This window comes from Nerophis lumbriciformis, linkage group LG11 (assembly GCF_033978685.3).
Source record: "Nerophis lumbriciformis linkage group LG11, RoL_Nlum_v2.1, whole genome shotgun sequence".
Taxonomy (NCBI): domain Eukaryota; kingdom Metazoa; phylum Chordata; class Actinopteri; order Syngnathiformes; family Syngnathidae; genus Nerophis; species Nerophis lumbriciformis.
Window position 1 is genome coordinate 15,802,043 of NC_084558.2, and position 22,101 is coordinate 15,824,143.

The 22,101-nt window shown below is 39.3% G+C and overlaps 1 protein-coding gene across 1 annotated transcript in view; it reads left to right on the plus strand.

The window, feature by feature from the left end:
• The window catches only part of cacna1g (calcium channel, voltage-dependent, T type, alpha 1G subunit), a 329,783-nt gene that overhangs the window by 259,070 nt on the left and 48,612 nt on the right, over window positions 1–22,101 (plus strand). Inside the window, exons 27-28 of the mRNA XM_061967247.2 lie at window positions 9,036–9,187; window positions 15,406–15,515. Of these exons, the coding sequence (XP_061823231.2) occupies window positions 9,036–9,187; window positions 15,406–15,515 (262 nt within the window). The remainder of the gene's footprint in view (window positions 1–9,035; window positions 9,188–15,405; window positions 15,516–22,101) is intronic.

The following is a 22,101-nucleotide window of genomic DNA, read 5'->3' on the forward strand; positions in this document are numbered from 1 at the left end:
TCTCAATGATGATCAGTTGAAACCGGATGCACCTGATCTGTCTTTTGAGTTTCATGGCGAAGGCTGCGAATAATTGTGTATATGTGATTTCTTAGTTTTTTGTTTTCAATAAACTTTTTTCACATTGTCAATGTGGGGTATTTTAAAATTTTGAGGGCAAAAGTGAATTTATTCCATTTTGCAATAGAGCTGTAACATAACAAAATGTAGAAAAAGCGCTGTATAACTTTCCGGATGCACTGTACTCTACTACATTTACACTGACATACATATACATTAAATAAATATAAACATAAATCGATTGCGTTTATCTTGTCTTCTCAAATAGATAGAGGCAAGTTTTTTGTGAAAGAGAAGACTTACACCTATGGATAGACTTATTGGAAAAACTAAATTGACCCTAGTGTGTGAATGTTGTCTGTCTATCTGTGTTGGCCCTGCAATGAGGTGGCGACTTGTCCAGGGTGTACCTTGACTTCTGCCTAAGTGCAGCTGGGATAGGCTCCAGCCCCCCTGCAACCCCAAGAGGGACACACGGTAGAAAATGGATGAAAGGAAGGCTTCTTACGTGATTATCAGTTTTGGCTGACACTCCAGTCTTCATCAGGGATGATGGGGCATACATGCTATCTCACATCTGGGACGATGTCAGGGCACAGAGCAGATATGGCCGGGTTGGTGAACTTTATTTTGAAAGTATTCCGACCCGGTCAGCTGTTTTTAGACACGTCACACCAGGAAACTACACAGCTTTGACGAAGGCTGAAGTGTCAGCCAAAACTGTCAGCAGGTAAGAAACCCTTCTTACACAAACAAAACTTTGCCTGAACAATTCTGTACCTACATACAAACATTCCATGTATAACTGTACTTTATTCTTTATCTCTGTCTCTCTTTAGCTGTACCTCACAAGCACAGTCTCTAATATGCACATAGACCCTCCCGTGATGGTGGCTAGCTGAATCTGGGTCAACTCTAACAGAGATAAATCTAACCGGAAATGTCACATTGACTTTCTTTCTATCTTCCATTCAATGCATTCCATGGGGGAGATGTAATTAATAGCAGTGTGCTATTAGGGAGGGGGTGAGGCAGACACCCAGGAAGTGTAATGTGGAAAAAATCTAGACCGGGGAGGGCCCTTGAGACAGGCATTATAGTTGCAGGTAGCAGACGTAAAATCTTGATGCCACAAGGTGCTGGTGTAAAAAAATATATATATTACATTTGCTTTACAAAATTCAGGGAGCAGCACCGAGGTGGATTTACTGCGACTGCTCAAAGGATGGCCAGAGGGGGTTAGACATACCTTGCACCCTACTTTATAGCCCGCATCAGTATTTCAGAGAAACGCCATGAAGTCATACTTGGTCACATGCCATAGTGATATAATATCCTTTAAATTTGAGTGTGACACATTGAATATACATTATTTACTTTAAAACATATGTGTGGATGACTAATGAGTTTCAAACATTGACTAGGTGGCAACAGAAAGACTGATGTTTTGTTGAAAAGTCAAATAATAAGTAATGGCCATAAAAAGTAATTACTTATTTCCTCGTGTATTATTCTGTTTAACCTGTCCTGTTTGGCAGCTTAATCAGGCAGCATGGGTGGACTTCATGATTATTTTTCCAGAACGAAATGTGCTGTACAACAGGTGAGTCTGCTATACCCCTGCTCAGGTTACAGTTTTATATTTAAAGCTAACAAACAGAGAATGGTTTGAGATAGACAAAGACAAAAGAAAGAAAACAGTGATAAAGAATAGCAATGGTCACATGAACATTCACTGGAGTTTAGTAGGGGTAGGGAGAGAGACGGGAGGGAAAGTTAAATTTCCTGCTGGTGTCGTGCTGGATGGTCCAGTTAAGCATTGGGTATAAGAGTAACAAGGAACTAATCACGGAATCCGATTGGAAAACCTGTGGATGCACAAGTAGAGAAAGAAGAATACGATACACCAACAGAAAGTTTCTTTGGTGCCGTTTCAGTAAGATATGCATCCGGTGCAGGAATAGCTGGTATCTGGTTGGACAACCTAAAGATGGAAAGAGAGAACAAGGTGAAACAACAACAGAGAGAACTGAAGCAGTGGCATCATAAGAAATTAACAACTTTAAACGACTGTGTAACTGCTATAAAATAACTTTTGGATTGAAAGGCTGAATAGTTTACTGTAGGTAAAAATCCCACTAACAACGCTCATTGTCAATGCTGCACATTAGGAACTTTCGTACTATTTCATCAACAAGGATGTCCTCAAGAGAACGACAGATCGTCTAAAAAGCAGCAAAGGTTGCAGGGAAAGAAATAAAGTGACGACTCAAAGTCCAACGTGTGCAAGGTCTGGTCCCATCAAATTTGGTCTCAATTGGAGCTGTACAAACATAATCTTGTTAAATTGCTCGAATGTATGTACAAATACATTTGAGACTAACCCTCCATACAATGCTGCAGGAGCACTCTCAACTAATTTGTTTGATAATAAGTGTACTGGCGAGAAGTGGAAATTGTTTGAGTATTCCATTCTCCTACAACATGAGCTTCATCTGCATCTGCTATGTGTGCATGTTCAAACCACTCCAAAACAAAACAGAAAACCCTGCAAAACACCAATAGAACAGTGTTTCTTAACCATAGGGCTACACTTGGCCAATGCTCAATAGCTGTCCAGACATTTCGACATTAAATATGAATAAAAAAGCTATTGATAGGTGACTTTTATCGGTTAGCCAGCATGTCAACAGCCTCTGGCTCTCGGCAGAAGTGTGCCGTGCGTTCAACGAAGGCGGCGAAGGGTTAACGTTGTGCCAGCTTCCCATCATCCTTTGCCCTGTCATCGCTGTTATCCTTGCTTTTCCTCCATGCACTCGCACCGCTTTTCTTTACCATCCAGACCCCCATTTCAGTTGATTCATTGCTCAAGTATGACTCAGAAAGAGGTGTGTCAGTCTACCGTGTGAACCAGAACAATGCGTGTGTGTCAGTCTACCATGTGTACAAGCACAATTGTGAGTGCGTGAGCGTGTGTGTGTCTACCATGTGAACAAGCACAATACAAGTGTGTCAAATCTGTGAGTGCAGATGGGAGAGTTTGTTTTCATGCCTTGTCATTTTCAATGATTCTATGTCTTCTTATTTCTTTGATGCTTTTCTTCTGGATTCTACAATTTGCTCTGCTGCTCCTCTCCACTTTGAGACATGATGGATGACTGATCTCTCTCATTGTTTTCCTTCCCTCACAGTCCTTTGTAGGTATTTTGATATTTATCGCACAAGGCAGCAGAGCATTTTGAAATTCCAGATGTTGTTGTTGTTGTTATTGTCTTACAATGACTGTTTTTGTTGACTGTTTTAGACTCTGGATTGCTGGATTTCAAATACATGTATCCACGTTTTGACTCTGAAGGCAGACAGAGTCTAAAGGTTTAATCCAGAGCCATTCACCACAAAGGGCAAAGGCATAAAAGCAGTCCGTAGATATGTAATATAAAGACATGGGAGGAATTTCTCCTTAAATATGGTCTATCTTTTAAGGGAAAGTACACTTTTTTAAAATTGTACCTATCATTCACAATCCTTATGTGAGACAAAAACACATATGTCTTTGTTTTAATACATTTTAATGCATAAATGCTAGCAAAGTCAGCTAACAAATGAGTTAGTGGGACGTATTTGCATCTTTTGCGCTCATAAAACCTTCTGAAAACTTCCAAAAAGCGGCAACAATAATCCATTTACATTTCGTGACCTATTAACCAAGTATTAGTGATATTGTTATTATAAGCGCTAACGTTAAGGACCTAGTTTTTTGATCACAGAAAGGTAACTAGCTGTATGCTGCTATATTGACATCATGAGCTGGTGAGCTGTATTCTCGCCTGTTAGCTGGTAAAACTAAATTTTAGATATAAAATTATGCCTTTCACCTGGATAGTAGAAGGAAGTGGCTAATTTGCTAACGTTTATTTACGAGTTAGAGTGCACTCAGTGGCCTTGTGGTTAGAGTGTCCGCCTTGAGATCGGTAGGTCGTGAGTTGAAACCCCGGCTGAGTCAAACCAAAGACTATAACATTGGGACCCATTACCTCCCTGCTTGGCACTCAGCATCAAGGGGTTAGAATTGGGGGTTAAATCACCAAAAATGATTCCCGAGCGCGGCCATCGCTGCTGCTCACTGCTGCTCACGGCTCCCCTCACCTCCCAGGGGGTGAAACAAGGGAATGGGTCAAATGCACAGAGTAATTTCACCACACCTAGTGTGTGTGTGACTATCAGTGGTACTTTAATAAAAAAAAGGAAAACATATGTGTGCTTGTCTTACATAGGGATTGTGAATGATGTGCAAAACTCCCCCCAAAAGTGCAGGATTTACACTCCAGGTTTAAGTGTTCAATTGTAATTTGATGCCTACATACAATTGTTTGGTTGTCTATTATGGGCATTATTAAGCATTCCATACAACCGCTATTTCAGGACTATGGAGCGCCAATTCTACTATTTTGTACATATATAGGCTGCACAGGTCTATTAGCCGCAGGTTTTGAAACATTAAATATTTATACAAGCGCTAGTGTTCATTCACAAATTAAACAAACAGCAGTGCCTGTAACACACCACACGGGAGTCTACCAGAAAACCCATTGAAGCACTGTCTTCATTAAAAGACTCAAAATTACTTCTTCCAACAATTTCTCAGCCTTGTTTTTGCTTTCACTTTTGTCTCGAGGCCAATTCACCTCTGGGCTTGTGCAGTCTTCTTCACACGTAGCAGTCCAGCCTTTCAAAACACGTTGGTGATAGCGAATTTCCCTTCCGTGCAGCAGCTTTATTTCTTTTTTCAATACCCAGGTCGATGCCCTACAACTTGAAAGCTGCATTGCATGCATTTTGTAGTGTTTTCGCCATGACCTGTCTTCCACCGGGACCTGTTCGTCAATTGCATTGGTCTGGTGTGACGCGGCTAAATTTGTTGGCAGCATTGTATACGCCGCAGGGTGCAAAGCGTGGGAAAAAAAGTTGTGGCTTACAGTCTGAAAATTACGGTATATGGTTGGCGCCCTGGCAACTCTTTTTGTGTAAATAGGAGAGCAGTCTGCGTAAAAACTAAACCCAAATAATCATGTAATTGACCAGATGTGGCAACCTCTAATAGGACAAAGCAAAAGACAATCATTTTTGGCCTGGACTGACTTCATATGTTTAAATACAGGTTGGAACTGTTAATTATCGTACAAATACAATCCATATCGATTGTATGGCAATGCTAAATATACTATATAAGAATAATATAATAATAATAATAATAATATTATGCGTATATAGTAATATACTGTAAATATACTACAAATACTCTTGAACGCATCATAATAATTCCCTCAATTCCCTCCCAAAACAGATTAACTCGCTGGAATATAAAGACAATATAACATACATCCATAAACGTGGATGCATATGCAAAAGTGCAATATATTTATCTGTACAGTAATCCATTTATAGCTGCACCTTATTGCTCTTTTATCCTGCACTACAACAAACTAATGCAACAAAATGTCGTTCTTATCTGTACTGTGAAGTTCAAATTTGAATGACAATAACAGGAAGTCTAAGTCTAAACGCCGGGTTTGCATGTACAGGATATACGTATGCAGTCGGTACAGTATATGCTTCAATCACATAGACAGACATATGTTTTGTATATTGACTTTTATCCACATTAGAAAAAAGTCCCTTTCCAATCTGACAACATCCGGTTTCATGTGTTATTTTCTCTTTAGTATGACTCGTATCGTAATTAGGCCACATAGGATAAACAAAATGTGTCTCTTGTACTTTGTAGTGTAAATCCAGACGTAATTGTACTGCTTTATATGCCTAGCTCTTTCTTTCACACTCATCCATTGTAGCCCCAATCCTTTTTTAGATCGTGTGTGTATTTAACACGTTTTTCTTGACATCATGAATCAAACTATCACGCACCTACCTCAGCCTCAGGACACATTCAGAGATGGGCCTTTACGTACCCAGCGCCCTCACATGATCACTACATGCTGGGCTAGAGCCATAATCAATCCAACTTACGCTCATTCACACAGTCACAGTATTCTCATAGTGCTGTACTGTGGTGTTCCTTATTCATCAGTCCTTCACAAAATGAGAGTTACGTGTGTCTGTATTTCCCAAAGAAAGACCGCCTTAGAAATGTATGCCAAATCCAAAAGCAACTCCCAAACCAAATCCATTTCAAGCCTTCAGTATCCTCACCTGTAGGGTTGCGAACGATCTAATGTGTATGATACTGGAAGCATATTGAGGAACATAGGTCTTGGAGTTGTTTTTGGTCTAAACCTTACATCTTTCTTACAGTGTTTTTCTTTTCCAGTATGTACAGTGCAATCCAAGGCAGATTGTCAGCAGGGGGCTTGACTCTTGGAAGTCTAGAAATGTTTTAGGAAGTGCGTACAAATCACATTAAATATTTGTTTTGTCACCCACAACCAAAGATGGGGTAACATCAATTTGATCTGCAGTGAGACTCCAAATGATATCTGCCCTGGTTTGTCTATGATACTTTAATGGAATTGTTTGTGTTTGAAATCCGTACATGAGGAAGGGATTGCGGGTATACCCTCATCACCTCACTTCACATCAAGGACAAGTGTTCACTGGATACAATACTTACTCTCTCTCACTCTTCTCCATTGCCCTACTGAATTCATGTAGCTTAGAACTGTCAAATTGACTTTACACACTTTGGTCCATAGCAGTTTTTAAACAGACCACTTGCTAATCCACAAGCCAATTCTTGAAAAATGGAGCTACCTTTTGTTTTTCTTGGCCTACTACCAATTGCTGATCAGAGGAAATGCTTTGGATCCTGAAATAATCACATTATTTTATGAATACATGATAAAAGGTAGGTCTTTAAAACCTTGTTTATCTCTATCTCTTACTGCTAGACCTTGGTGTAAAACATACACAGTGCTGTTTGGGGCGGTATAGCTCGGTTGGTAGAGCGGCCGTGCCAGCAACTTGAGGGTTGCAGGTTCGATCCCCGCTTCTGCCATCCTAGTCACTTCCGTTGTGTCCTTGGGCAAGACACTTTACCCACCTGCTCCCAGTGCCACCCACACTGGTTTAAATGTAACTTAGATATTGGGTTTCACTATGTAAAGCGCTTTGAGTCACTTGAGAAAAAGCGCTATATAAATGTAATTCACTTCACTTCACTGTACAACTCTATTTCAAAAAGCAGGTGACAAGTATCTAAAGGAGAACAAAATAACATGTAGTTGTCACTGGTGGCGGAAAATGTGACCCCAAGATGCAGAAACAGGAGGCGGTGTGCAGGTAATGAGGAGGTTAAATGCTCTTTTAACTGAATTACAAAGCTGCAAAGCACGTGGCAGCAGAGGAGTATTACAAGCACACCAAACAGAATCTAACCGAACAGTGTTTCTTAACCATAGGGCCAGCAACAACAATGGGCGGCCAATAAATATCTGTTTCTCAGTTGTAATACACTTTTCCACCAGTTGTGGTGATAATAACAATATCAACAACTGGAGCTAAAGTCATCGAGAAATTTATTAAGCGCAAGAATTATGACTAACATTGTGAAGCTGTATTTTCCTTTGCACTTAAATGTTATTGTCCGTTTAAGTAACATATATTGTTAGTTATTATTAATTTAGTTACAATTTATTTCAGCATTGCTTAAATATATGTAAATGTATTTTTCAGCAATTGTTTTGAGTATCTTCTTTTGCAGTATATTCGATTAGTATTTATTTTTGCAATCAGCCTGACCTAAGCCTGATTAACACATGCTTTCATATCATTTGACAATGTTTATCCTGTTAATAGTTGAGCAGGCACCGGATCCCTACGTGGTAGAAAAGTTGGGTCCCAAGGTCAAAAAGGTTAAGAACCCCTGCAATAGTGTGGGAGCCAGCGCTCAGTGGCAGACAGGGGAAGCACACAGGAAGTGAAAACAAAAAAATAGGAGTGCTGGACAGTAACCAAACACCAAGTAAGGAAGCTAATACTAATGTCTTAATGGGATCATGTCAGTATCATGGGCAAAACATTTTGTTAATTTGCATGTATTTTTCTTAATGCGTTTCTTAATTGCACACATAATTGTGCAGTCTTGTGCACGTCCTTAAAATCAACAGTGGTAGTACACGTTTTGACCAATATTGTCTATATATAGTTTTACTGTGCACCAATTTAATAGATGATTGGAACTCCATTGATAGTTGGAGGTTAATTTTTCCTTGTAGATAAGATTCAGCTGTTCTGTCGTATTCCCCAACGAGAGGAGTGGACTGTACATATGGGAAACACACACTATGACCTATATGCACCCATGGGAGACATCCTTACCCAGCACCTCAGCTAATTGGGTAGGCGAGCACTCATAACACCCAGAGGACGTTTCCTTCCCTGATGGGGCGGTAAGGTGACTGAGAGGTTAGGCTTGCTTTCTCTTCCTCATTCTAACACCCAGCACCTTCTGCCATCCTCCCAGTTGAGGTGCCAATGAACCTTCTTCTTTCTCATGGCCTTTTCTTGAAGGTATGGGTGTGAAAGTGATGAGCAGCTGATGATCACAGAGAGAGATTGTGAAACCTCCTTGGCTATGGTGGCAACTTCCTCCTCTGGGACAGAGACATATTAACCAATAGAGCTTATGGCAGTTCATTGAAATAATTGTTGATCTGAAGAAGAGATATTTGATTTAATTAGCACTGGCAGTCAAGCCACAGGAGGGTTTACTCATCTCTTTGCTCTGTGTATTATTATTAAAAGCAGTGTGAGTGATTTTTCTTATGTCTTGACTAACCTATGTGTGTGATCAGTAACCCTTTTTTTCAGGTTTGACAACACTCCTTAACTCATCAGGTCTACGTTTCGGTATCCCATTATATTACCTCGTATCTCACTTTATGAATGCCACCCCTTCCCTTACGCTTCCTCCAACGTACCCTGTCCCCCACCCCCCTTGCAAACCCCACTTTCAACAGAAGCTCAGAGTAAGCCCTACTACTCCGATTACTCTCCGACCCGTTTGATTATCCACAAGCTATGTACCAGCCACTACCTGGACCTGTTCATCACCATCATCATAGGGCTCAACGTCGTCACGATGTCCATGGAGCACTACCAGCAGCCAAAGGTCAGATGTTTACTTTCAACATTGTTAAGGTTTCCAACTTATATTGTGTTGAAGGGAATAGGTTTCGGGCCCAAAGTGAACTAAAATCCGAAACAGAAATGCTAAGGCAACACCACTGGGATAAACCCTCTCCAGCTAAATTGATGTCAGCTTGCGACAGCCCCTCTTCTTTAATTACCCACAATCATGCCTTACTTTGGTTGGCGAGTCATACCAAAGACTATAAAAATGAGACCCATTACCTCCCTGCTTGGCACTCAGCATCAAGGGTTGGAATTGGGGGTTAAATCACCAAAAATTATTCCCGGGCACAGCCACTTTCTCAACTATTTACTGTCAAGAAATTTCACCGCGACCCCCTTGAATTTAAGTACTATTGAGACATTTTTTTTGTTAATTAATTTATCCGTACAACGCACTATGTGAGTTACATTCTTTATACAGTGGGTGATTGGGGGTGTGCATTATCTGCCAGACGGAAGTAGAGTGTTGAATATCTTAAAATGTGTTTGGTGTCAATTCCAACCACAGCGACAGTTCAATCAAAGTTTACTTATATAGACCTTAATCACAAATGCCTCAAAGGGCTGTACAATCTACAACGACATCCTCGGCTCTAATCGGGGCAACAACAAAAAAAAACTAAACCCAATGAGACAGCGAGAAACTTGGAAGGGACCCCAGATAATAATATGAGAGTCCAGTACATAGGGAGGCCAGCAGTTGCTATGTAGAGTGGCACTTTCCATCATTTTTAGCAAACTGCATTGCAAAATAATGACCCCCCCTTACCTTTCCCCCACTCCACTCATGGGAGATCCACCCAGAAATGGGGACTTATGAATCCCGACTGTTTATGTCGCTGACAACAACTCGTTTTTATTTTCATTCCTGTCACAAACTTTTCCATCTCTCCGCCTCCGTTAGCTCTTGACACATGTGTTTCTGTGTGCTTACTACTTCTACATGGTAGATCAGATTGAACACAAGTGCCACCTATCTGCAGGTTTGTTCATTATATGACAGGAATACCAGGGTGTAGACAAAAAAATATTGAAAATCTTTCCCTGCTACTCGCAACCCCCTGACACCTCAACCCGACCCCTTAGGTGTTGTCACTGACTATGGATGGGTATTGTTTACATTTTAAGCGATACTAGTACCAAACCGGTACTCAAAAAACAATTAACCAATACTTAAAAAATTAAATAATAGTAATTTAAATGTTGCAAAATGTCAGCAATAAAGCGGTGGTATGTACCAGTATCAAAGGACAACTTGGAGTACCCCTGTCAATGCAATTCTTTTTCTGGCACTATTGCATGAGCTGGTCTGAGAAATACACCACATCTTCCATGATCCTTTGAGAGGAGAACCTTTAAGAAGGTTTAAATTAGAAGTATGGATACATTTGGGTTTTACGATGAACACAGAAGCGATAGAGAAGAAAATATGACGTTGGAGTCTCTCGTCAGTCAGATGAATGAGCAGACAAGTAGTTATTCCCTTTTTGCGTAAATCTGCATGTGGGAGCACGGACATGGAAAAAAAAGAAACACTGCACCCCGCGACGTCTACGAATACGAGTGATAAGAGAAGCCATTTAATGAACCGTAGCCCGGAAAATATCCTTGCTGTGGCTCTATCTAGTGGTACGCCAAAGAACCATTTAATTATATCCAATTTATTGTTTAAGTACAGTGTTTTATTTTCCAATATTCAAAGACACTAAACTGGACATGTTTTTACACTTGTTACACTGGATGTTTACATTGTCAGTTTAAAGACACTCAACTAAAGTTACTGGAAACACTTTATGTTCCTGCACTTTTCTTGGCATTTAAAAATTCTTGTTTATAGTAATAAATATGATAAGAACATTTGAACATTATGTTTGTGTCTAATTACGGTCAGTGTGTTTATGCTTAACATTCCCTAATGATAACTTAATAAGAAATACAATCTACAAGAAAATGTCATAATTATTGCAGCGATACATACATTAGGAAGGGGATTTGCATGGCCCCATTTGTCACGGTTTACCTGACAAATGAAACGTGACGAATTCGGCAAGCTGAACTATCCGCTTTAGCAACCAGATGGCAGTAGAGTGTTGAATAACTTGAAATGTGTTTTGTGACAGTTCTTACTTTGACCAAAGCATCAGTTGCCGTGTCAAATGGCGCTTTCCATAATTTTCAGCAGACTGCATTGCGAGAGATCTACCCAGGAATCTGGCCATATGAATACATTCCCCACTGTAACATAGACCAATTGCAAAGTGTCCGACTTACTTGAGTTGTAATGTTTGATGCTAATAATTCAGAGTTTTCATCAAAGCAACCTCCATCCATCCATCCATTTTCTACCGCTTATTCCCTTCGGGGTCGCGGGGGGCGCTGGAGCCTATCTCAGCTACAATTGGGCGGAAGGCGGGGTACACCCTGGACAAGTCGCCATCTCATCGCAGGGCCAACACGGATAGACAGACAACATTCACACTCACATTCACACAACCTCATTTACCTTAATTGTCAATGGTGTGTTGTTGTTTTGGCTACTCGCTAGCCTAACGCAGCGGCACTAACTGTGTTTTGAGGGCTTCTGTTTTGACATGAAAATTAGATTTAAAATGAGTTTTAGAATCAATTTAGTATTTAAGTGCTTTGAGTACCCTGAAGGTAGAAAAGCGCTATACAAATATTATCTATTTTTCTATGCTTCTGCAGGGACGCTACATTACTTACAAAACAGTCCTTGTACAATATCATTGCCAAGCTGTTGGCTAAGTTTGAGTTCAAATGAAGCACTGATAGCTTCTTATTTTCGGCATCGGTCCCATTATGCAACAATGCTTCGGTGCCCATCCATAAAACTGACAAGAGTGGGATGATTGACACGTACCTGTCACTGCGAACATAGTCGGACACAAAACAGGACATTTTTCTGGTAATATTGTTGACTAAATGACTTGCAGATTTAGAGACTAAGTCTCGTAGTTATTGGTTTCTAAAATGAGCAGTTAAATGAAATTTGTATTTAATCAGTAATGAAACGTAATAATTCTAACGTATAGGCTATTAGGAGCTCGAAAATGTATATCTTTATATGCCATCCATCCATTTTCTACCGCTTGTCCCTTTTGGGGTGGCGGGGGGGTGCTGGAGCCTATGTCAGCTGCATTCGGGCGGAAGGTGGGGTACACCCTGGACAAGTCGCCACCTCATTGCAGGGCCAACACAGATAGACAGACAACATTCACACTCACATTCACACACTAGGGCCCAACCTATCCCCAGGTGCATGTCTTTGGAGGTGGGAGGAAGCCGGAGTACCCGGAGAGAACCCATATGTAAATTATATATATATATATATATATATATATATATATATATATATATATATATATATATATATATATATATATATATATAGCGACTTGTCCAGGGTGTACCCCGCCTTCCGCCCGATTGTAGCTGAGATAGGCTCCAGCGCCCCCCGCGACCCCAAAGGGAATAAGCGGTAGAAAATGGATGGATGGATGGATGTATATGTATATATATATTAGTGCTGTCCCGATACCAATATTGTTGATACTTTTCGGTACTTTTCTAAATAAAGGGGACTACAAAAAATTGCATTATTGGCTTTATTTTAACACAAAATCTTAGGGTACATTAAACATATGTTTCTTATTGCAAGTTTGTCCTTAAATAAAATGGTAAACATACTAGACATCTTGTCTTGTAGTAGTAAGTAAGCAAACAAAGGCTCCTAATTAGTCTGCTGACATATGCAGTAACATATTGTGTCATTTTCCATTCTATTATTTTGTCAAAATTATTAAAGACAAGTGGTAGGAAATTAATTATGAATCTACTTGTCCATTTACTGTTAATATCTGCTTAATTTCCCTTTCAACATGTTCTGTCTACACTTCTGTTAAAATGTAATAATCACTTATTCTTCTGTTGTTTGGGTGCTTAACATTAGTTTTAGATGACACCACAAATTTGGGTATCAATCCGATATCAAGTCGTTACAGGATCATTCATTGGTCATTAGTGTTGCCAATCAACCTATCCCCAGGTGCATGTCTTTGGAGGTGGGAGGAAGCCGGAGTACCCGGAGGGAACCCACGCAGTCAAGGGGAGAAGATGCAAACTCCACATATTGTGTCTGCCATATTGTTGAGTTGAGTTGAGTTGAGTTGAGTTTGAGCTCATAATTTATATAAAAAAAAAAAAACAGCAGAGCATATGATGCAATTCAAAGCATATCATATATGTTGGAACTAAGAGTAGGCTCCTCAAACATGGGCAATGTTAATCATAGTACATCTATTTTTAGCAATAGCATATCAAAACATCAAATAAATATAAAAATTGTATCACTTGCACTCTCTTTTAGTGAGAGCAGTGTTGTTGATCATCCTTTTTTGCCAGTGCATCAAAGTCGAGTATCAGTTTTGTTGTGGCAATTCTCAAAACAGCTCTTTGCTCATTTCTGTTTTAATATTTGGCGGGACGGATTAAAGGGACCAACGAGCCACAGTTTGCCCACCCCTGGTATAGTGTATACCTCTTCCGAGAAACAAAGCCCCTTCAGTTGAGATTTCTCAACCAGAATAAGAAGGCCCTCATGTACAGTCAATATTCATGCATGTATGCATTAATTGGACAAGGCAAGGAAAGGCAAGTTTATTTATAGAGCACAACTCGCACACAAGGCAATTCAAAGTGTTTTACAGAACATTAGAAGAAGGCAACAATAACAATATTAAATAATCATAGAGATAATCATAACTCAAATTAGAATCAGAAAATAAAATTATAATTAAAAACATTCATAGTTCAAATACAAATTTAATCGAAGAGTATAGATTGTCATATGCACAATTAAAGGTGTTTTCAGCCTGGATTTTAACATTGCCAAAGTCTTCTGGGAGACTATTCCAGATTTCATGAGCATACAACTGAAATGCAGTCTCACCATGTTTGGTCCTGACTAATAGGTAGCAGCAGGAGACCACTTCCTGAGGTTCTCAGAGCTCAAGATGCTTCATATGGCTCTAACATGTCAGATATGTACTTCGGCACAGGATCACGAAAAGACTTGTGCACGAGGAGTGTTTTAAAGTCTATTTTTTGAGCAACAGGCAGCCAGAGCAGTGACCTAAGCACTGGACTAATATGGTCATAGTTCCTGGTTCTAGTCAGGACTCGAGCAGCAGCATTATGGATATACTGCAGCTCGTTCAAAGAGACCAGCGAGAAGGCCATTGCAGTAGTCCAACCTGCTGGAGACAAAGTCATGGATTAGTCTTTCTTTTTCTGCTTTGGGTATTGTTCCCCTAATATTGGCAATGTTTTTAGGTGGTAAAAAGCTGCTGATGTTATTGACTTGATGTGGCTGTTAAAGTTCAAGTCTCAGCCCATTATTACCCCTAGATTTATAACCTAATCATTAGGTTTCAGGGAGAAAGTCTCAAGGTGACTAATAATAGTTTCTCTTTTCTTTCTTTTTTTTTCTCTTTATTTGAAGGGGCAATGCACAGAGACATTAAGCTCAAAGACAGATATGTTCTGCACCAGATTATAGCTAAATAGCTCATTTCCATCTGCAGTCCCTGGCTACCTAAATTAAAGAGATACAAAAATCATCCAATGATATTATAACATTAAAATTATACTATAGCATGTAATCAAATTTTAAAAAGTCATAAAATGCCCTTTCAGTGACACATAATTATACAATACAACCACACCTCATTTACATCATAACACAGACATTGCTTCTGCAGGCCAAAGACAATGATTTCCTTTTTGTCTGAGTCTAGCTGAAGAAAATGGTTGTGTATCCACACACAATGCTGTCTCAGTTAGTTACTGTAAGTTTGTATGAAAATGTCAAATTCATGCATTAGTACCACAAAATAAATGAGGTCTGGAGTCTCCAAATTGTTGTTTTGTCAGTCTAAAAAAAATAGTAATTAATTATTAATATAATTTTAGACATCTTACACATTTGCTTTATTGCCTTTAACACAAAAGCTAAGATGTCAATGGTTTTTTTTAGATAACTTAACTGTACATCCTTAATATACATAAAGCCGCTTGCTGCATTTTTTACTGGATGCGAGAAAGCTACCCCCGCAGCAGATATTTTATTTATGGCTCCGAGTTCTTGAGCATGTGTGTTCTTTTCTCAATCATTAGGAGCTGGATGAAGCATTGAAGATCTGTAACTACATCTTTACTCTCATCTTCGTTCTGGAGTCAGTCTTCAAGCTGGTGGCCTTTGGTTTTCGACGCTTCTTTAAGGACAAGTTAGTATTTCAGCTGATACACCCATGCATTTTGTAACGTGATTTTGGAGGTCCACTTTTGTTTTGAAGGGTTTTGACACCACACGTCCGATGTGCTATTTTCATGAGCTCACCATTTGATGGTTTTCAGTAAAGTCTGTATGAATATAAAGGGCCTTATTAAACACCTATAAAACTAGCTGCCTGAGATGATTTCAGAACTTTGAAATCTCTGGCTTCCAATGAAAACCGCATCGTTATAATAAGCGCACACGTGCTACCACGCATCCCATTAACATGAGTGCAAACAGTCTCACACAGACCTCGCTGGAGGCATCGGGTTTTTGGAGCAGATCTACTCACAGAGAGGTCATGCGCATTCTTTGCCAGAGTAGACCGCTTTCCTGTGTGCATTTGGCGGCGGCCGACTCTGACATAACACACTCACACACAGGATCTGGACAAACCTGATGAGCACAACCACCCACCGTTATCGTCACTAACGTTTTACACAATAATCTCGTTCCACACATTCTGTACTTGAACAAGTCAAGGGAAAAAGCTCCAGGATGTGAAGCAGTCTGGTGTGCTTGCACCATCGCACCCTATTAAACAAAAACTATGCAATAATGTGTGTTTATTTGGCCTCATTACTCTGCATTCAAACATTTCTCTTGACCAGAGCTCTGGTGTAATTAATATAAAAGTTGCACAAAAAATGTCTTGTAAGATTAAAATAACCTCAAGATTTCGAAACACTCACTATAACCTCCCAAAAAATATAAATTAGTCACAACAAGAACGTTTTGTTTATCTTTGTTTTGCAGGTAATTAGCTCGGCCAAAAAGTAGACCAAGATGATTAAAAATGATTAATATCCACAGCAAATACGCTGTCTACAACTTTTAAACCTCCCCTAGCATCACACAAAAAGTATATGTTCCATTTTGCACTGGAAAAAACTGAACTTTTCTAATACAGTAATTTTCAACATAATCCACTCCTCCTATCGTATGTGTTCGAATTTAAAGTAACGTTTTTCATAAAAAGAAAAAAAAATTAAGTTAGTCTGTTCCAGGGTTAAACTATTGTATTTGTTTATTTGAAGGACAATGTGCAGTTACATTAAGAAGATGGCTGCACCAGATTTAGCACCATGCTATTTTCAATCTGCGGTCCTTTTATGGTGCATCTAACATCCACAATTAAAATGACACAAGATTGAACATATTAAAATGACATAATGATAAACACTTTAAAATATAAGTACAATACATAGAGGGTTTGTGAATTACAAATCAGTGGGCGGTCAAGTTACAGTATTTTAGCAGCTTCATTTAAAGTGCAGAAGTATATAAAGTGCAGCAGTTTTCATCAAAGTGCACATACACTTATGGTACCCATAAGGCCATATACCCCATTGGTACTGCATACCTAAAAAAGTTTGTGAATTGCCATCATGAAACCTTTAATAACTAAGATGATGTTTGAAGTGGCATTTTACCGTTCTTGACTGTCATGCAAGTGTAAAAGTAACATAACTATGAGACGGAAACAAGCTTATTTTTCTATTATTGATATGTATTCATTATTTTTTATTATCAAATCAGCCATTTTGTACCGAGCAGCCAGGGCAGAGATACAGTGTTACAGTGGTACGGTGTTCCCTCGATTATCACACAAGTTATGTTTCAGATACCCCACCCCCAGCACATTTTACCACTTTGCTATATCAAAAAAAATCCAAAGAAAAAGCTAAGGCATTCTTTAAATGTGCCAAAAGATGAGGTGTTTTAACAGGGAGAAGTCTTGCATGATATGCTGATATCACATGGTATATGTGTGTAGATTTCACAAATGAAAACAGGTCCCACAGACCCGAACACCTCCCAAGGGTTAATTTCAAACAGGTTTTCCTAACCTAAAAGTTGGTTGTTTGATAGAAGTATATTTCGAACATGTATAGAGTTTCAATATGCTACGTCACACATTTCCGGGTCTAAGTTCGCTGTCAAAGTGTACCAACTTCTCAGTTTCTCAGTTTATGTCCACATCACATCATTTTTGTCATGTCTGTGTGACCATATTTTGTTTTAGTTATGTTCGGTTTTGTTTTTGGACTCTTTGTGCACTTTTGTTTGTTTTGTCACCATAGCAACCCATTAGTTTTCACCTGTCATGTTACGCACCTGTTTCACGTTTCGAGTCATGCACCTATTTTCACTGATCATGTCACTGCTATTTAAGCCTGTCTGTTTCTGTTGTTCGTCCTGGTGACATTATCCTATCTTACCCCTGACATTCTGGATTTGCTGTGTGCTGACTTTTTTCATGCTTGTATTCCATGCCATAGTTTTCATGCTTTTCACGTCACAGTAAGTGTAGTTTTTCTTGTTCATAGTTTCTGTCTAAGTGTTTTTTGTTTCTTAGCCAAGTTTATCTCCGCCTTTGTGCGCGCCTTTTGTTTGCACCTTTTTTGTTGTTGTTTAGAGTTAAAAATAAATCATGTACTTACATTCACGCCTTGCCCGTGCCAACTTTCCTTTGCATTCCGGGAAAACAAACCCCAAGGACCACGTATTGACAATTTTATTATCCAGGTGAGAGGCATGATTTTTAATGTAGAATAAACTTTCGCATGTGATAGAGCAGCTAACCAGCTCATAATGTCAATACAGCAGCATGAAGAAGTTACCTCTATGTGACAATGTGGCATTTAAAAAAAGGTCCTTAACGTTAGTGCTTATAACAACAATATCGCTAATACTTGGTTAATATTCAGGTCATGGAATGTAAATTAAGTATTGTTGGCGCTTTTTTGGATGGTTATTTATTGGGTTTTGTGGTCAGAATGTTACATCCTTGTAACTGTTTTGGACTTACAGTATGTTTGCTTTTTCTCTGTGTGTGGTATTTTAGTTCCTGTCCTCTGCCCTTATTTAGTAGTGGTCACTTCCTTCCACACCTGCTGCCTGATAGGAAACCGGGCCACAGCTGTACCTGATTGCCAATCAATCTCCTATTTCAGACAGGGTCAGATCATTGCTTCACGTACGTGTGTTGTTCCCGGTACAAAAGACGTTCCGTGTCTTGTGCATTTACCTTTGCACTCGCCTTCTTTTGTTTCCCCCCACTCCTTTTGTGAGTGAGTGTTATTTTCTCCTTTCCATGTATATTAAATACTATTACAAGACCAAAAACCAGTGAATTTGGCACGTTGTGTAAATCGTAAATATAAACGGAATACAATGATTTGCAAATCCTTTTCAACTTATATTCAATTCAATAGACTGCAAAGACAAGATATTTAATGTTCGAACTGAGAAACTGAATGTTTTTCATTGCAAATAATCATTGACTTAGAATGTAATGGCAGCAACACATTGCAAAAATGTAGGCACAGGGACATTTTTACCACTGTGTTACATGGCCTTTCCTTTTAACAACACTCAATAAATGTTTGGGAACTGAGCAGACCAATTTTTTAAGCTTTTCAGGTGGAATTATTTCACATTCTTTCTTGATGTACACCTTAAGTTGTTCAACAGTGCGGGGTCTCTGTTGTTGTATTTTACGCTTCATAATATACCACACATTTTCAATCAGAGACAGGTCTTGACGACAGGCAGGCCAGTCTAGTACCGGCACTCTTATACTACGAAGCCACGCTGTTTATAACACGTGCAGAATGTGGCTTGGCATTGTCTTGCTGAAATAAGCAGGGGCGTCCATGAAAAAAGACGTAGCTTGGATGGCAAAATATGTTGCTCCAAAACCTGTATGTACCTTTCAGCATTAATGGTGCCTTCGCAGATGTGTAAGTTACTCATGCCTTGGGCACTAATACACCCTCATACGCCATGCGCCTATAACCGTCCAGATGCTTATTTTTCTCTTTGGTCCACAGTTTCCAAAAACAATTTGAAATGTGGACTCGTCAGACCACAGAACACTTTTCCACTTTGCATCAGTCCATCTTAGATGAGCTCAGGCCCAGTGAAGCCAGCGGTATTTCTGGGTGTTGTTGATAAATGGCTTTTGCTTTGCATAGTAGAGTTTTAACTTGCACTTACAGATGTAGCGGCGGACTGTAGTTACTGACAGTGATTTTCTGAAGTGTTCCTGAGCCCATGTGGTGATATCCTTTACACACTGATAATAATAATAATACATTTGATTCCATAGCGCCTTTCAGGAAACTCAAGGTCGCTTTACAACAATAGAAAATACAATAAAACCCAGGCATATAAATAAACAACTCAATAGAATAAAAATAGGGCAAGGGTATTATGTGAGTTAAACGGAGTAGGCAGACTGGAACAGGTGTGTTTTGAGTTGAAGGTGGCAGAGAGTCGCAGTTACGGAGGTCAGGTGGTAGATTGTTCCAGAGCTGGGGAGCAGAGCGACTGAAGGTTCTGCCCCCCATAGTGATGAGGCGGGCAGGGGGCACAGAGAGGTGGATGGAGGAGGAGGATCTGAGGGAACGAGTGGGGATGGTGACGTGCAGAAGATCAGACAGGTATGGAGGGGCGAGGTTGTGGACGGCCATGAAGGTGTACAGAAGGAGTTTGTAATTGATCCGGTACTGATGTCGCTTTTTGATGCAGTACCGCCTGAGGGATCCGAGGTCACAGGCCTCGCCGCTTGCGTGCAGTGATTTCTCCAGATTCTCTGAACCTTTTGATGACATTACGGACCGTAGATGGTGAAATCCCTAAATTCCTTGCAATAGCTCTTTGAGAAATGTTGTTCTTAAACTGTTCGACAATTTTCTCACGCATTTGTTCACAAAGTGTTGACCATCCTTGTTTGGGAATGACTGAGCATTTCATGGGAGCTGCTTTTATACCCAATCATGACACCCACCTGTTCCCAATTACCATAGCCTGTTCACCTGTGTGATGTTCCAAATAAGTGTTTGATGAGCCTTCCTCAACTGTCTCAGTCGTTTTTGCCACTTGTGCCAGCTTTTTTGAAACATGCTGTAGGCATCAAATTCCAAATGAGCTAATATTAAAAAAAATTACTAGGTTTCTCAGTTTCAACGTTAAGTATCTTGTCTTTGCAGTCTATTCAATTGAATACAAGTTGAAAAGGATTTGCAAATCATTGTATTCTGTTTTTATTTACGATTTGCACAACGTGCCAACTTCACTGGTTTTGGATTTTGTATTTTACTCACCATCTGCTTCTCGTCTCTGCATCCTTGGGGTCACGCCGCTAAGCTGTGTTCCAGCTCCTGACACAGAATAGCGCAATGATTGTTTAGTTCTATGTTTATTTAAGTGTTAGAATGCATTAAAAAAGACATGTGTTCTCATAAAGATTGTGAATTATTGGCAAAATTGCCCCCAAAAGTGCAGTTCCCCTTTAAGTCAGTTATGATTCACCCAATGAGATGAATAATATCTTATTTTCAATAAATTCAACGCAATTTTATCATAATTCTTCTTCCCTGTACTTTATTAACACTTGTAGTTGGAACATCCTCTGAAACTGGATCATGTTAGTACATTGTTTGACTTCTTTGCTTAATCATTTTTCGAATGGTTGGTCTGAAGTGAATTATGATATTGATGTTTGCTGTATGTGACATTTTTTTTTACCATACTTCTCAAATATAATAAGTGTTGTACGTGCATGCAAATGTTTTAAGTTAGATTATTGTCTTAGGTTATATTTCTCCTCTTATGCTGAGAAGAACTGTTGTACATTCTTGGGTAGCAGGTTATAGTTTGCTTTGTGCATAATTTTAGTTCCAAAACATCTCTGGCGACCAGTTAAAGTTATTTTCTTTTAAAAGGCATGTTACATGTTAAAATTGTGATGTTTTAAGAGGACCAAACATGCAATATATTGATTTTAATTCATTTTAATGGGCAGGGCTGATTTAAAGGGGAACTGCACTTTTGTTAGGACGTTTCCAGTTGATTTTGGGTTAGCACTCCATTTATGTCAAACAAGCTTGTCTCCAAGTTCCTTATTTATAGTATCAAAATCACTTTCACCTCACTTTCCCGGCTTCTGTCTGCTCCAAAGTCTTACTCTTCTTTCGTGCTCGCTTCTAGAAGCAGCAGTGTATTTAGCTTCAAAAGTATAAGGTTGTGAATCTTCATTTGTCCAAAAATCTTTGTTTTCGTTGTTTGTTACCAAGTCTGCCATGATTAGAATATACAGTCGTGTTTGATTCTAAAAGTAGGAACACACATTTGTTGCCAGAAGTCGGACATGCGCTGCTATGTAAACAGAAATCAATGCGCGGAAAAAAATCAGTCCCGGAAATTATTAAAATGATCAAAATATGGTAATAATAAGCCTTTTAGAAGCATTAAAAATAAGCTGAGTCAATTCAAGATCTTGGAATAGATTGTATTTTACATCTTCTCAGCTGTTTAAAATTGGTGTAGTAGATAGAAAATTATGTATGAAGTGTCGGGCAGCTGAGGGAACTCTTGTTCATTTATTGTGGGAATGTCAGAGAATAAAAGAGTTATGGTTGAAAACAACAAAAGAAGCAATCACATTCCTAAATATAAACATCCCAATGACACTGCAAACTTGTATTCTTGGTGATCTGCATCAATTTAGTAACGTGTCATCAAAGAGT